This window comes from Scomber scombrus, chromosome 14 (genome assembly GCF_963691925.1).
Source record: "Scomber scombrus chromosome 14, fScoSco1.1, whole genome shotgun sequence".
Lineage (NCBI taxonomy): Eukaryota > Metazoa > Chordata > Actinopteri > Scombriformes > Scombridae > Scomber > Scomber scombrus.
The window spans coordinates 29,576,903-29,591,784 of NC_084983.1; the positions used below are offsets into that span (position 1 = coordinate 29,576,903).

Below are 14,882 nucleotides of genomic sequence, written 5' to 3' on the forward strand. Positions count from 1 at the left end.
GTACTGCAGTAAAGTACAAGTACCTCAAAGTGTACTATAGTAAAGTACAAGTACCTCAGACTATACTTAAATACAGTACTTGAGTGAATGTACTTAGTTACTTTCATCACTGTTAATGTGTTAAAATCACTGATCAATTCAAACCAAACTGCTCTACAACAGTGTAATCCTGCAGTCAGTGTCGCCACCTGGTGGTCAGAGAGCAGAACTACAGCAAAACATGACAAACACATGTAGATGTGTAAAAATGTAGAAATAAACACATTTATTTATTACTAAATAATTTAATATCACACCAAACTACTTTTTATGTGTTTGTGTTTTAATATTTAATAATAATAAATTTTATTTTAAAGGCGGCTTTCTGGGCACTCGAGGACACCGTAAAATAAATAAACAAAACTATAAGAAACAAAACAGATAAAAGACGATGTAAGTGAGTGAAGTTCAAGTTAGGTGGGCTGTGCAATAATGAAAATGACCTGCTGCTTTTATTTGTATCAGCATTTAAATCTTTCTGTGTGTAATATTTGTTGTATCAACTTTAAAAAGTTTCTGGTGTACATACAGTTTCATTTGTATTGAAACATTCTCTATAGATAAAGTTTATTATGATTATGTGTTGATGTGTAGAAGAGGAGCACAGAGCTGTTTAAATGTTTAAATGAGCAGAGCTGTGTTGTGATGTTTCTGCCACTAGATGGAGACAAACAGCAGCTGCTTTAATATTTATAGCAGAAAATAACTCGTCACTGTTAACATGAAGACATGAGAGATAAGAACACATTCTCAACTTTTATTCATTATTTACAGATTTATAAAAGAGTTGATACATTAATGTTTAACAAATATTACACACAGAAAGATTTAAATGCTGAGCTGATACAATAAAAAGCAGAAGCTCATTTTCTTTAAATATTAACACAAACACATAAAAAGTAGTTTGATGTGATATTAAATTAAATATAAAAACAAGCAGTCGTCTTCATGACCTGAACGCCTGCAGGTCATCAACATCCTCCATCATCACATGACGTGGACGCCGTCTGAAGCTCTCTGATTGGATGTTTCTTGCAGCAAAGCCCTCTGGGACTCGTAGTTGGTTTCTCTCCTCTCACGCCTCAGAGTCAGACCTCGTCAACACAGTCGCTGTTGCCAGCAGCATAACCAGTGCTGTGGTTCTGGTAGATGTTCTCTATCGCAGTACCTTGATTTTGGAGCTCCACAGCCGGCGGGACAGAGTTGAACTGAATTACACTGTAATGCAGCTCCGGCTCCTCCTGCTGCTGTTGCTGCTGCTGCTGCTGCTGCTGCTGCTGCTGCTGCTGCTGTTGCTGCTGCTGCTGCTGCTGCTGCTGCTGCTGCTGAGGGCTGAGAGACAAACAGATTCACATGATTCATCATCAGTTCAGTTATTCAGGACTTTGTTTGTTGTCAGTATTTCCTGTAATGATCCATGAATCACTGGAAGGATACAAACATCCTGTACTGTTGTATTCATGAGTTTTTCTCCCACTTACTGGTCTTGTTGCTTTATGCTGGTTGGTTATGAACACACTGTGGTTTGAGCTCACACTAACACACCCTGAACTACCCTCACTTCTGAATTTAACATTTACGATGTGACATTAAAAAGACGTGTGTGTCACGTCAGCTGCAGGACGAGTCCGAACATCCTGAGCGCTCAGTGAGTGTTATCAGTCAGCAGAGAAACCACAGAGGTTTCCTCTCAACGTTTTAGTCTCCGTCCATCAGTTTCTGTTTCTGCTGAAAGAAGAAAAACTCTCCAGCTTCAACATGCTCAATTTATCAGGAACTTTCAAATCAGGTTGTTTAAAACTAGAGACGATAAGTTTGGCTTCCAATTAGTCGATTAATAATTAATAATCAGTCAGAGGAACCAAACCACTACTTTTACTGTAATACTTTAATTACATCAAGCTCAGAGTAGTTTTACAGTATTTTCACTGAAGTAAAGGATCTGAATACCCCCTCCACCTGAAAATTTGTTTTATTAATAACGTGGGATGGGTGGGAACTTAAGAGAAAATATTTAGGTGTGATGTTTTGGTCGCTGAACAGAAATGAGTTGTGTGGTTTGTGGTTCTTTTCATCGCTGAGTTTCAGTTTGAACACTTCACAGCTTCACTGAGTCGTGTGAATGTGATGAAGGTGATAACACAGTGATGATGTGAAGGTGTCAGATGTTTCCAGGTGAGACTTCATTAGGCCTCAGAGACTCTGAGACCTGCTGACTAATGAAGTCTCTGCTGAGTCACGATTTATCATCAGAGAAATATAGCGGCGAAAAAAAGTTGATGTATTAAAACACAGAAGAAGTTAAAGTTAGCCGATCAGATGAGTCATTAATTAAACTTACATTTTATGTTGGTTCCATCTTCTCCCTGCAGAGACACAAAAACATCAGGAATAAAAACATGAATAAAGAATCAAGTTAAACACTGATATACTGGATTAAACTGGAGAGTTTCTGCACATGCTCAGTAGCGTCTGCCATACACAGAACTACTCTCAGAGACTGAAAACATGATCACTGTAAAATGAATCTGTCTTATTAAGTTGTTTTTGTCCTATATTGAGATCTGAAAGGCTGAAAATAGTCAATCAATACTAATCATCTCTTTTGTGTTTCACTGCCTGGCAACAGATCACATGACCTCCGTCATGGCCGACTGACCACAGCTTCCTCTCATGATTTAACCACAGCAGAGTCAGTGTTGAACTTCCCTCTCTGTTTCTGTTGGTTGTTAAAAACAAAACTTACTGTTAATAGCGACGCCTGCTGCGACCAAAGCGATCAACATGATCAGAACGCAAACAAGAATGATGATATCTGTCTGCTTCTTCCCTTTCTCATCCTCCTGCTGCTGCTGCTGTAAAACAAAAACACACAAACTGTCAGAAACAGCTTAAATTAAATATCTACTAATTCCAACTGAATGTTACTTTATTAATGTGATTATTCAAAACCTGCTGAATCATCAGGACAGCTGTCCATTACACCTACAGGAGCTTTTATCACATGTCATTCTAAATCTACAGGTATTAATATGGAGCTGTTTCCTCTCTGCAGCTATAACAGCTTCCACTCTTCTGGGAAGCTTTCTACAACATGTTGGAGTGTCTGAAGAGTGTTTGTGAGGTCAGACACTGATGATGGTCGAGAAGGTCTGGATCATAATCTCTGTTCTAGTTCATCCCAAAGGTGTTGGATGAGGTTGGGGTCAGGGTTCAGTCATGTCTTAATGGAGCTTCATTGTGCACTGGGGCACAGTCATGCTGGAACAGAATGAGCCTTCCCAAACTGTTCCCACCGAGCTGGAAGCATTGAATTGTCCATAATATCTCGGTATGCTGAAGCATTAAGATTTCCCTTCACTGGAACTAAGAAGCTGAACCCTGAAAAACATCCTCGTACCATTATCCCTCCTCCACTAAACTCTACAGTCAGTCAGTAACGTCCTGACTCCATCAGACTGCAGACAGAGAAGCGTGATTTGTCCAGTGGCAGCGAGCTTTACACCTCTCCATCCATCACTCTGCATTGTGTTTGGTGATGTGAAGCTTTCATGCAGCTGCTTGGTTATAGAAACTCATTCCATCTCAGCTCAGTGTTTGTGCTGATGTTAATGTAAGAGGAAGTTTGAACTGGTGGTCTGTTGTTCCTGAACACTTCCACTCTTCAATAAAACCACTAACAGCTGACTGTAGAATATCTAGCAGGAAGAAATGTAATGAACTGACTTATTGTAAAGGATTCATCCTCTGACACCATGTCTGAATTCACTGAGCTCTTCAGAACGACTCATTCTTTCACTAATGTCTGTAAATACGGACTGCATGGCTAGCTGCTTTATTTTATACACCTGTGACTATAAAACACCTGAAATCAATGATTAACAGGTGTGTCCCAATACTTCTGTCCATATAATGTATGTATGTATGTATATATATACATATACAGTATATACACACTGTGTTAAGAATTGGAATCAACCTCTTCAGTAGATGGGCTACATACCAGATAAACTATAAAAGTCTGTTTTTACTAAGATGTGCTTTAACACATCATAACTCCACAAAACACGTCAAATAAATTAGAATAAATTATACAAACTAACTGTCTTTGTCAGAATTTCATCTCCTTTATCTCGTCCAGCCTCTAATGCAGCTTCTTGTAGACATTTGTGTGAAGTTTATGACAAAAGTGAATAAACCACAGAAATGTTTTCAAAGCTTCATCTTGTCCTTTAACACAGGAAATCTTTATCTCACCTCAGAGTCGATGCTGGTTGAGGAAGTTGTAGCAGTCACCTGACCTGCAGGACGAGGAAACAGATGATGTCATCATGAAGCTCAAGAAAAAAAAAAGGTCCAGATGTTATATCAGAGATTCTGGTTTAAAGGTTAATGTTGAAGACATTTTATTTTCCACTCAGAGTGCATGTTTAGTGTGTGTTGGAGTTGTACCTGATGTGTTTATCGTCTGTTCTGTCTGTAGAGTCTGTTCAGTTGTTTCTGTGGTTGGTGTTGATGAGGTCGATGGAGCTGGAACAGAAATCAGAGTCACATTAACAGAACTCATTAACATCAGTAACATCAGTAATGTCTGTATTAACTGAGGTGCAAACAGAGGGCAGCGACTGTGTTTGTGACTCTGATGCTCTCAGCTCAGGTGTTAAATGCAGTGAAGTTTAAACAGACGAGTACCAGAGTCTTTACTGTCTGATGTCATCGACTCTTCAGCCAATCAGGAGAGACGCTCTAACATTACAACTGAACTAAAACCAGGATGCACACTTTTTCTTTCTCTGACTGTGGAAATGTGAAGTTTTAACATCACAGATGATGAACGACAGCATTAAAACAGAGTCTTCAGGCTCATTTATAGAAGCTCATTCAACACTTCTGAGTGTCCTTCAACACAAACTGAAGAGTGGGTTTCAATTTAAGCTTCAGTGAGCGAAACTAATTAGACACATTAAACAAGGACTTTACAAGTTGACTAAAGTTAAAGAGCAAAATATCAATGAGGAAGTTCAATGAAAACTACGATCTCCATGACAACGTTAGTGACACTGTCCAATCACATTGCACAATAAAACATGACAAAATTCATCAGGTGCAACATGAAAGTAAAGTGTTGAGTGTTGAGCAACCTTCCATAAATCAGCCTGTACAGATAAAACATGAGACTCATGCAGCTGTTATCAGTTTACTGTAACTATGGTAACGGGTCTCAAGTCTTGGACAGTCCTCAAGTTTATGTTCATGAGTTTATCTCACACAAATATTCTGTCAGAAACAATCTGATCATTTTAGTGATTTCTTACCTTTCTTAACGGTCAGATCGATGTGATGTTTTTCATCATTGAACCACCCAGCTATCTGCACTCTGCATCCGTACCGTCCAGCATCTTCCTCTGTGGTGTTCAGGATCGTCAGAGAAACATCTCCATCCTTCAGTCGTCCCAGTAACTGATACCTGCTGGAAGCTCTGGTTGTCACTTTATATCCGTCCGTGGAGATGATCTGGTTGTTGCAGCCTGAAGTTGGTATTGATCCTCGACCCCAACAGACTGCCGTTGTTCTGTTACTCTTGATGTTATATCTACAGGGCAGAGTGACGTCCTCACCTGCTCGACCAACAACCTTCCTGCTGCTGGATCCACTGACTGAAGACAGAAAGACAAACAGAGTCTGTTAATGACTTAAACAGCTTCAACTTTGTGTTTCAGATCCTTCCAGTCAGCAACTAAAATCTAAATTCTGCGTCTTCACTTAAAGATCTGATGATAAACAGATCATGTTGGTTTTCATCACATCCTGAAGAGACTCTTAATATTTTAACTGTTTAAATTGTCTGTTTTCTTTTTAACTTGTTGATTATTCTGAGCTGCACTTTGTGAATGAAACATGAAAAACTGTATAAATAAAGTTTATTAACATTATGACTTATTGTATTATCTCCTGTGTAAAGTGTTGATGATGTAAAGTGAATATAAAGAGCAGATACCTGTGAGCAGAGCGAGCAGCAGCAGAGAGTTGAAGCGTCTGACCGTCATCATGATGACTAACTGACTAACTGACTGTTTTAAAGCTGCTGTGAGTCACCACAGCTGCTGCACACTGTAAAAAATCACTCTGATCACTGTTAAAACACAATGGACTGATTATGACAGTGAATGTTAGTTAAAGCCCAACATTTAGTTTTCCTTTACTAACTCATTAATTATGATACTAAGCCCAAAACAATTACATATCAGTAGTTTTTATTAACAATGTGAGTTGATGATGTATAAAACCTAAATAATGAATTTGTATCTCAATAATAATAATTTAATAACTTCAGTACAACAGTGAAGTAAAGTAATGAAGTTCTCTCTCCTATAATCATACTTTGGATTTTAATTATCATATTTGCAGTTATTCATCAGTTAATTATCTATCTGTGCAGGACAGGCTGCTGTGGTTTGGTTCCTGTTTTCAGCAGAGTGTTAAACACTCGTTGGGCAGATGACACTTTTTACAGTTAGCTCACCACAAGACTTCCTGTTGGCTGCCTTCAGTATCGGCTGTTTCCTCTATCTGAACATCGGACTGAATATATATGAATTTATAACAAATATATGTGGACAAAAGCAAATAATCAATAATCACTAAAACAGTAATCTTGGCTGTTTCTTGGTTACATTTTGTCTGAAATTACAGACAAACATCAAACTGATTAACTGTCAGACAGTAAAGGAGATAAACATAGAGGGAATTAAACCTACATACATACAGAACTTACATTTCATTGGCTGGCCCCAACATGACAGACGGGGATACTAAGTTTGGTAACACTGCTGCAGTACTACTTTAATGGAAATACTGCAGTAAATTACAAGTACCTCAAACTGTACTACAGTAAAGTACAAGTACCTCAAAGTGTACTTAAATACAGTACTTGAGTAAATGTACTTAGTTACTTTTCATCTCTGTTAATGTGTTAAAATCACTGATCAAAACAAACCAAACTGCTCTACAACAGTGTAATCCTGCAGTCAGTGTCGCCACCTGGTGGTCAGAGAGCAGAACTACAGCAGAATATGACAAACACATGTAGATGTATAGAAATGTAGAAATAAACACATTTATTTATTACTAACATTGGGTTTGATTTAATATCATACCAAACTACTTTTTATGTGTTTGTGTTTTAATATTTAATAATAATAATAATAATAATACATTTTATTTTAAGGCGCCTCTCTGGGCACTCGAGGACACCGTACAATAAATAAACAAAACAATAAGAAACAAAACAGATAAAAGACGATGTAAATGAGAGTGAAGTTCAAGTCATTATTGGCTATGCAATAATGAAAATGATCTGCTGCTTTTATTTGTATCAGCATTTAAATCTTTCTGTGTGTAATATTTGTTGTATCAACTTTAAAAGGTTTCTGGTGTACAAACAGTTTCATTTGTATTGAAACATTCTATATAGATAAAGTTTATTATGATTATGTTTTGATGTGTAGAAGAGGAGCACAGAGCTGTTTAAATGATTAAATGAGCAGAGCTGTGTTGTGATGTTTCTGCCACTAGATGGAGACAAACAGCAGCTGCTTTAATATTTATAGCAGAAAATAACTCGTCACTGTTAACATGAAGACGAGAGATAAGAACACATTCTCAACTTTTATTCATTATTTACAGATTTATAAAAGAGTTGATACATTAATGTTTAACAAATATTACACACAGAAAGATTTAAATGCTGAGCTGATACAATAAAAAGCAGAAGCTCATTTTCTTTAAATATTAACACAAACACATGAAAAGTAGTTTGATGTGATATTAAATTAAATATAAAAACAAAGCAGTCGTCTTCATGAACTGAATGCCTGCAGGTCAACAACATCCTCCATCATCACATGACGTGGACGCCGTCTGTCGTCGTCCTCTCACACCTCAGGGACAGACCTCGTACACACAGTCACTGTTGCCGCCACCATCTTTGTCGATCTGGTACATGTTCTCCACTGCAGGACCTTGATTTTGGAGCTCCACAGCTGGCGGGTCAGAGCTTAACTGAATCAAACTGTACATCAGCTCCGGCTCCTCCTGCTGCTCCTGCTGCTGCTGCTGCTGCTCCTGCTGCTGCTCCTGCTGCTCCTGCTGCTGAGGGCTGAGAGACAAACACAGTCACATGATTCATCATCAGTTCAGTTATTGAGGACTTTGTTTGGTGTCAGTATTTCCTGTAATGATCCATGAATCACTGGAAGGATACAAACATCCTGTGCTGTTGTATTCATAAGTTTTTCTCTCACTTACTGGTCTTGTTGCTTTATGCTGGTTGGTTATGAACACACTGTGGTTTGAGCTCACACTAACACACCCTGAGCTACCCTCACTTCTGTATTTAACATTTACGATGTGACATTAAAAAGACGTGTCGATTAATAATTAATAATCAGTCAGAGACCAAACCACTACTTTTACTGTAATACTTTAACTACATCAAGCATTGCTGTATCAGTATGTTTACTAAAGTATAGGATCTGAATACTTCCTCCACTTGAACATTCATTTTATTAATATCGGGGGATGGGTGGGAACTTAAGAGAAAATATTTAAGTATGATGTTTTGGTCGCTGAACAGAAATAAGTTCTGTGGTTTGTTTTTTTTCATCGCTGAGTTTCAGTTTGAACACTTCACAGCTTCACTGAGTCGTGTGAATGTGATGAAGGTGATAACACAGCGATGATGTGAAGGTGTCAGATGTTTCCAGGTGAGACTTCATGAGGCCTCAGAGACTCTGAGACCTGCTGACTAATGAAGTCTCTGCTGACTCATGATTTATCATCAGAGAAACATAACGACTTTTTATTTACCACAAACTCCTACACAACACATCACATCAGATCTTTTACTGGACTCTAATCCAGGTTTATGATGCAGATTTTTCAATTTAAAGATGTTAAAGTTCACCAATCAGAGTGAGTGATGAATGAAACTTACATTTTATGTTGGTTCCATCTTCTCCCTGCAGAGACACAAAAACATCAGGAATAAAAACATTAATAAAGAATCAAGTTAAACACTGATATACTGGATTAAACTGGAGAGTTCCTGCACATGCTCAGTAGCGTCTGCCTTACACAGAACTACTCTCAGAGACTGAAAACATGATCACTGTAAAATGAATCTGTCTTATTAAGTTGTTTTTGTCCTATATTGAGATCTGAAAGGCTGAAAATAGTCAATCAATACTAATCATCTCTTTTATATCTCACTGCCTGGCAACAGATCACATGACCTCCATCATGGCTGACTGACCACAGCTTCCACATTCTCTCACAGCAGAGTCAGTGTTGAACTTCCCTCTCTGTTTCTGTTGGTTGTTAAAAACAAAACTTACTGTTAACGGCGACGCCTGCTGTGACCAAGGCGATCAACACGAGCAGAACGCAAACGAGAATGATGATATCTGTCTGCTTCTTCCTTTTCTCATCCTGCTGCTGCTGCTGCTGTAAAACAAAATACACAAACTGTCAGAAACAGCTTTAAATACAACTGAAATCTGTGACAAATTCATATTTTAGACATCAAATGTACAAGTTACATAGCAGTAGTCTCATTTTTATTAATTCTTCTGACTAAAGCATCAGTATAAAGGATTAAAAATCGACTTCTTTGATTGAATCTACTAATTCCCACCAAATGTTACTTTATTAGTGTGAATATTCAAAGCCTGCTGCTTCATCAGGACAGCTGTCCATTACACCTACAGCAGCTTTTATCACATCCACAAATAACTTTTGATTAATTAAAATAAATTATACAAACTAACTGTCTTTGTCAGAATTGCATCTCCTTTATCTCGTCCAGCCTCTAATTCAGCTTGTTGTACAACTTTGTGTGAAGTTTATGACAGAAGTGAATAAACCACAGAAATGTTTTCACAGCTTCATCTTGTCCTTTAACACATGAAATCTTTATCTCACCTCAGAGTCGATGCTGGTTGAGGAAGTTGTAGCGGTCACCTGACCTGCAGGATGAGGAAACAGATGATGTCATCATGAAGCTCAAGAAAAAAAAGGTCTGGATGTTTTACCAGAGATTCTGGTTTAAAGGTTAATGATGAAGACATTTTATTTTCCACTCAGAGTGCATGTTTAGTGTGTGTTGGAGTCGTACCTGATGTGTTTGTCGTCTGTTCAGTTGTTTCTGTGGTTGATGTTGACGAGGTCGACGGAGCTGAAACAGAAATCAGAGTCACATTAACAGAACTCATTAACATCAGTAACATCAGTAATGTCTGTATTAACTGAGGTGCAAACAGAGGACAGAGCGACTGTGTTTGTGACTCTGATGCTCTCAGCTCAGGTGTTAAATGCAGTGAAGTTTAAACAGACGAGTACCAGCGTCTCTACTGTCTGATGTCATCGACTCTTCAGCCAATCAGGAGAGACGCTCTGACTTTACAACTGAACTAAAACCAGGACGCACTTATTATTTCTCTGACTGTGGAAATGTGAAGTTTTAACATCACAGATGATGAACGACAGCATTAAAACAGAGTCTTCAGGCTCATTTATAGAAGCTCATTCAACACTTCTGAGTGTCCTTCAACACAAACTGAAGAGTCGTTTTCAATTTAAGCTTCAGTGAGCGAAACTAATTAGACACATTAAACAAGGACTTTACAAGTTGACTAAAGTTAAAGAGCAAAATATCCATATATAATACATTACATAAGGCCTTTATCAGATTACAGTAACTATGGTAATGGGTTTCAAGTCGTTGTCAGTCCTGGAGTTTTTGGATCTCACATTTTTTATGATTTCTTACCTTTCTCAAAGGTCAAATTAGACCTCAGTGAATTTTAACTGAATTCTCCTGATCCAAATCAAACATCAAACCTCTGAACACTGAACATAAGTTTATGAATCTCTGAAGCTTCACCTTCGTCCTTAAAGTAACTTCCTGCAAAAACTTTATTATTTTATAAAACCATTTATTACCTTTCTCAATGGTCAGATCGATGTGATGTTTTACATCATTGAACCAACCAGGTATCTCCACTCTGCATTCGTACCGTCCAGCATCTTCCTCTGGGGTCTTCAGGATCGTCAGAGAAACATCTCCATCCTCCAGTCGTCCCAGTAACTGATACCTGCTGGAAGCTCTGGTCGTTTCTATCACTTTATATCCGTCTGTGGAGATGATATCTTTGCCCCAGCTTGTAAGTGATAGGGATCGACGCCAAAAAACTGCTGTTGTTTTGTTATTCTTGAAGTTATATTTACAGGGCAGAGTGACGTCCTCACCTGCTCGACCAACAACCTTCCTGCTGCTGGATCCACTGACTGAAGACAGAAAGACAAACAGAGTCTATTAATGACTTAAACAGCTTCAACTTTGTGTTTCAGATCCTTCCAGTCAGCAACTAAAATCTAAATGCTGCGTCTTCACTTAAAGATCTGATGATAAACAGATCATGTTGGTTTTCATCACATCCTGAAGAGACTCTTAATATATTAACTGTTTAAATTGTCTGTTTTCTTTTTAACTTGCTGATTATTCTGAGCTGCACTTTGTGTATGAAACATGCAAAACTGTCTAAATAAAGTTTATTAACATTATGACTTATTGTATTATCTCCTGTGTAAAGTGTTGATGATGTAAAGTGAATATAAAGAGCAGATACCTGTGAGCAGAGCGAGCAGCAGCAGAGAGTTGAAGCGTCTGACCGTCATCATGATGACAAACTGACTAACTGACTAACTGACTGTTTTAAAGCTGATAAAAGTTTTCATCAGTTCAGGCTGCTGTGGTTTGGTCTGATGTTCCTGTTTTTAGCAGAGTGCTAAAACAATTGGTCAGAATAAGACTTCCTGGTGCAGGTAGTCGAGTGGTTAGGATCTTTGCTGCATGGCAAACCCCCCCTCCCCCTTCTCTCCCCCCTTCTCTCCCATGATTTCCTGTCTCACTACTGTTTTATTAAAAGGTGTCTATGCCCAAACAGACATATATACAAACAGAACAGAACATGGTAATAAGAACACACAACCCCCACCCTAAAAAGAAAATAAAAGAGCATAAAAGAGAAAAAGCAAAAAAAAGCAAAAGAGAAGAAAAAACTGGTTAGTGCACAAAGTCAATACACAAGATAACTTGGTGTAACCTATGTAGTTTAAATATGATTTCCAAATGTTCAAAAACATGTTGTATTGGTTTCTGAGACTGTATGTGATTTTTTCCAAAGGGATGCAGCTGTTCGTCTCCATAGATCACCTGTCAACAGGGATATCAGACTTCCAGGAAACTGCAATGCACTTCTTGGCCACACAAAAAGCCATTTCCAAGAATTTAAGTTGTGCATTATTTAGAGAACCACAAATACTTGTAAAGTTCCCCAATAGACAGAGTTCAGGGTCCAGTGGAATATTAACTCCTGTGATCCTGGTTAAAGTGGAGCAGATTTCATGCCAGAAAGGCCTCACTTTGGTACATAGCCAGGTGCAGCGCAAGAAAGAGCCAATTTCAATAGTACATTTAAAGCACATTTCTGACAGGCTGGCTTTGAATGAATGTAATTTTTCTGAGGTAAGGTATAATTGATGTAGAATATTATAGTTAATCAATGTATACCGGGTGTTAATAGTAGCTGACAGGCTGTTCTGACATAGATCTGTCCAGAGTTGTTCATTAATTATAACATTAAGATCTGATTCCCATTTCGTTTCCAGATTTATGCAGACCTGGTTTTGGGCCTTCATTCAACAATAGGCAATATAATAAGCATCCCCCTTAAGAAGCAATTTCTCAACATCATTCAGGATAGGCAAAATCAATTCGGGACCCAAATTAGCTCTCAGAAAGGATCTTTATTGGAGATAACAGAAAAAGGTTTGATTGGACAAGTCATATTTCCTCTTCAGGTGTTCAAATGGCATGAGAAGTCCCTTGTTGAAGCAGTCCTCAAAGTGTTGATTCCTTTATGATGCCATGAATCCAGGGTTTTGTTGTTTAGAGTCATTGGTATGAGTTAATTTTGTCTTAAAGGTGTTTTAGGTGACAGTCCCACTTTCAGTCCAAGGGTTTTATGAACCAAGAATAAGGCTTCCTGTTGGCTGCCTTCAGTAACAAACTTCTCTACAACAGTGTAATCCTGCAGTCAGTGTCTCCACCTGCTGGTCAGAGAGCAGAACTACAGCAAAATATGAACATAAATAAATGTAGATGTGTAGAAATGTAGAAATAAATCATTTTTTACTAACATTGGGTTTAATTCAATATCACATCAAACCTCAGTCGCTGCCATCTATGTTTATTTGCTTTTATGTGTTTGTGTGTTAATATTGAAAGAAAATGAGCTTCTGCTTTTTATTGTATCAGCTCAGCATTTAAATCTTTCTGTGTGTAATATTTGTTAAACATTAATGTATCAACTCTTTTATAAATCTGTAAATAATGAATAAAAGTTGAGAATGTGTTCTTATCTCTCATGTCTTCATGTTAACAGTGACGAGTTATTTTCTGCTATAAATATTAAAGCAGCTGCTGTTTGTCTCCATCTAGTGGCAGAAACATCACAACACAGCTCTGCTCATTTAAACATTTAAACAGCTCTGTGCTCCTCTTCTACACATCAATAGATATCGAGGCAGAATTAATTCGCAATGCCTTACGTTGGGAGATGATTTTCAGGGCTCATTCCCAGATGAATTCATTACACTCAATCATTTCTTAACATTTTCTCTCTCTATATATATATACATGCTCAGGGCTCCTCAGCTTCTGTCAGAGGTGCTGGTAGACCTCCACCTGTTTGCGGTCCACTGCCTTCTTTTGTTGGCAGAGTAAAGCTCAAATGTTTCTTATTCTTAGTTAAAATAGTGTAAAATGTTAATCTACTAAGCAGGATATTAGACAAGAGGACATATGTGTTAAACAGCTTTCTGTTGGAGGTTTAAATTACTACATGTTGAAATAGCCACTGAATTAATATTTACTTTGTTTAATACGTCAACTATGAATAAAATCAAAGCGAGGTACAATCATAGCCCAGAAACATGTGCCTTATTTTTCTGAATTATGTTTTTGTATTTCATTTTTAGCTGCTTCCAAATACGTTACACCACTTTTTCACTTATATGCTAGAATTTTAAGTGAGGTAAGTTAAGTCTGTGGAGTGGTGCATTAAAACTTAAGCATTGACTCAGCAGCTGCTTCTCTCTCCTTAGCGTCTGCAGTGGTTTCACTTTTAGTGAAATATATGTTCATATTCACCACAGGCCTGCAGGGGGAGCTCCAGTTCCAGTGAGGTGATGTAACGCTAACTTGTTTTCTCAGTAGTTGCCATGGTGAATCAAGGTATCGGGGCTCCATTGATGATGATGGCTTTTTATAGCGGTCGTGCACGCTCTTAACTCGAGGTTAACATACTCAGAGTTGATTGAACTAATTCAGATCAGCTGTTCTGGAACCGGATACTCAGAGTTTCCCATCTCACAGTTAATGGTTAGACTCAGAGTTTGTTGAACCTCCTACCTGGAATTCCTCCCTGAACACTTACAGGTCATCAACATCCTCCATCATCACATGACGTGGACGCTGTCTGATTGGATGTTTCTTGCAGCAAAGCCCTCTGGGACTCGTAGTTGGTTTCTCTGCAGTCTTGAAGCTTCAGAGTCTGGTTTGTTGTGAAGGTTCAGGTCCGTCTCACAACTGATTCCTGCTGTCACTTTGTGTTATTCGTCTGCAGCTCGTCTTCCTCTCACGCCCCAGGGACAGACCTCGTACACGGCTTCACTGTAGCAGTCGGTCTGGTAGATGTTCCTCACCGCAGAACCTCGACGGT

The 14,882-nt window shown here is 38.3% G+C and overlaps 1 protein-coding gene across 1 annotated transcript; it reads right to left on the minus strand.

The window, feature by feature from the left end:
• Window positions 1-677: 677 nt before the first annotated feature.
• Window positions 678-11,775, minus strand: LOC133993629 (probable basic-leucine zipper transcription factor Q). The gene is made up of 6 exons (XM_062432615.1): window positions 11,727-11,775; window positions 11,041-11,385; window positions 4,297-4,340; window positions 2,786-2,894; window positions 2,381-2,405; window positions 678-1,371 (listed from the first exon to the last, which is right to left on the minus strand). The coding sequence occupies exons 1-6, from the start codon at window positions 11,773-11,775 to the stop codon at window positions 1,128-1,130; spliced, it is 816 nt and encodes a 271-aa protein (XP_062288599.1). The 3' UTR covers window positions 678-1,127.
• Between the last annotated feature and the right edge of the window lie 3,107 nt (window positions 11,776-14,882).

Coding starts and splice junctions, on each gene's coding strand:
- LOC133993629 (XM_062432615.1), bottom strand. CDS start 11,775: ATGACGGTCAGACGCTTCAACTCTCTGCTGCTGCTCGCTCTGCTCACA. Junction 11,386..11,726: donor GCTGCTCGCTCTGCTCACAG/GTATCTGCTCTT, acceptor TTCTGTCTTCAG/TCAGTGGATCCAGCAGCAGG. Junction 4,341..11,040: donor CGATCTGACCATTGAGAAAG/GTAATAAATGGT, acceptor CTCGTCCTGCAG/GTCAGGTGACTGCTACAACT.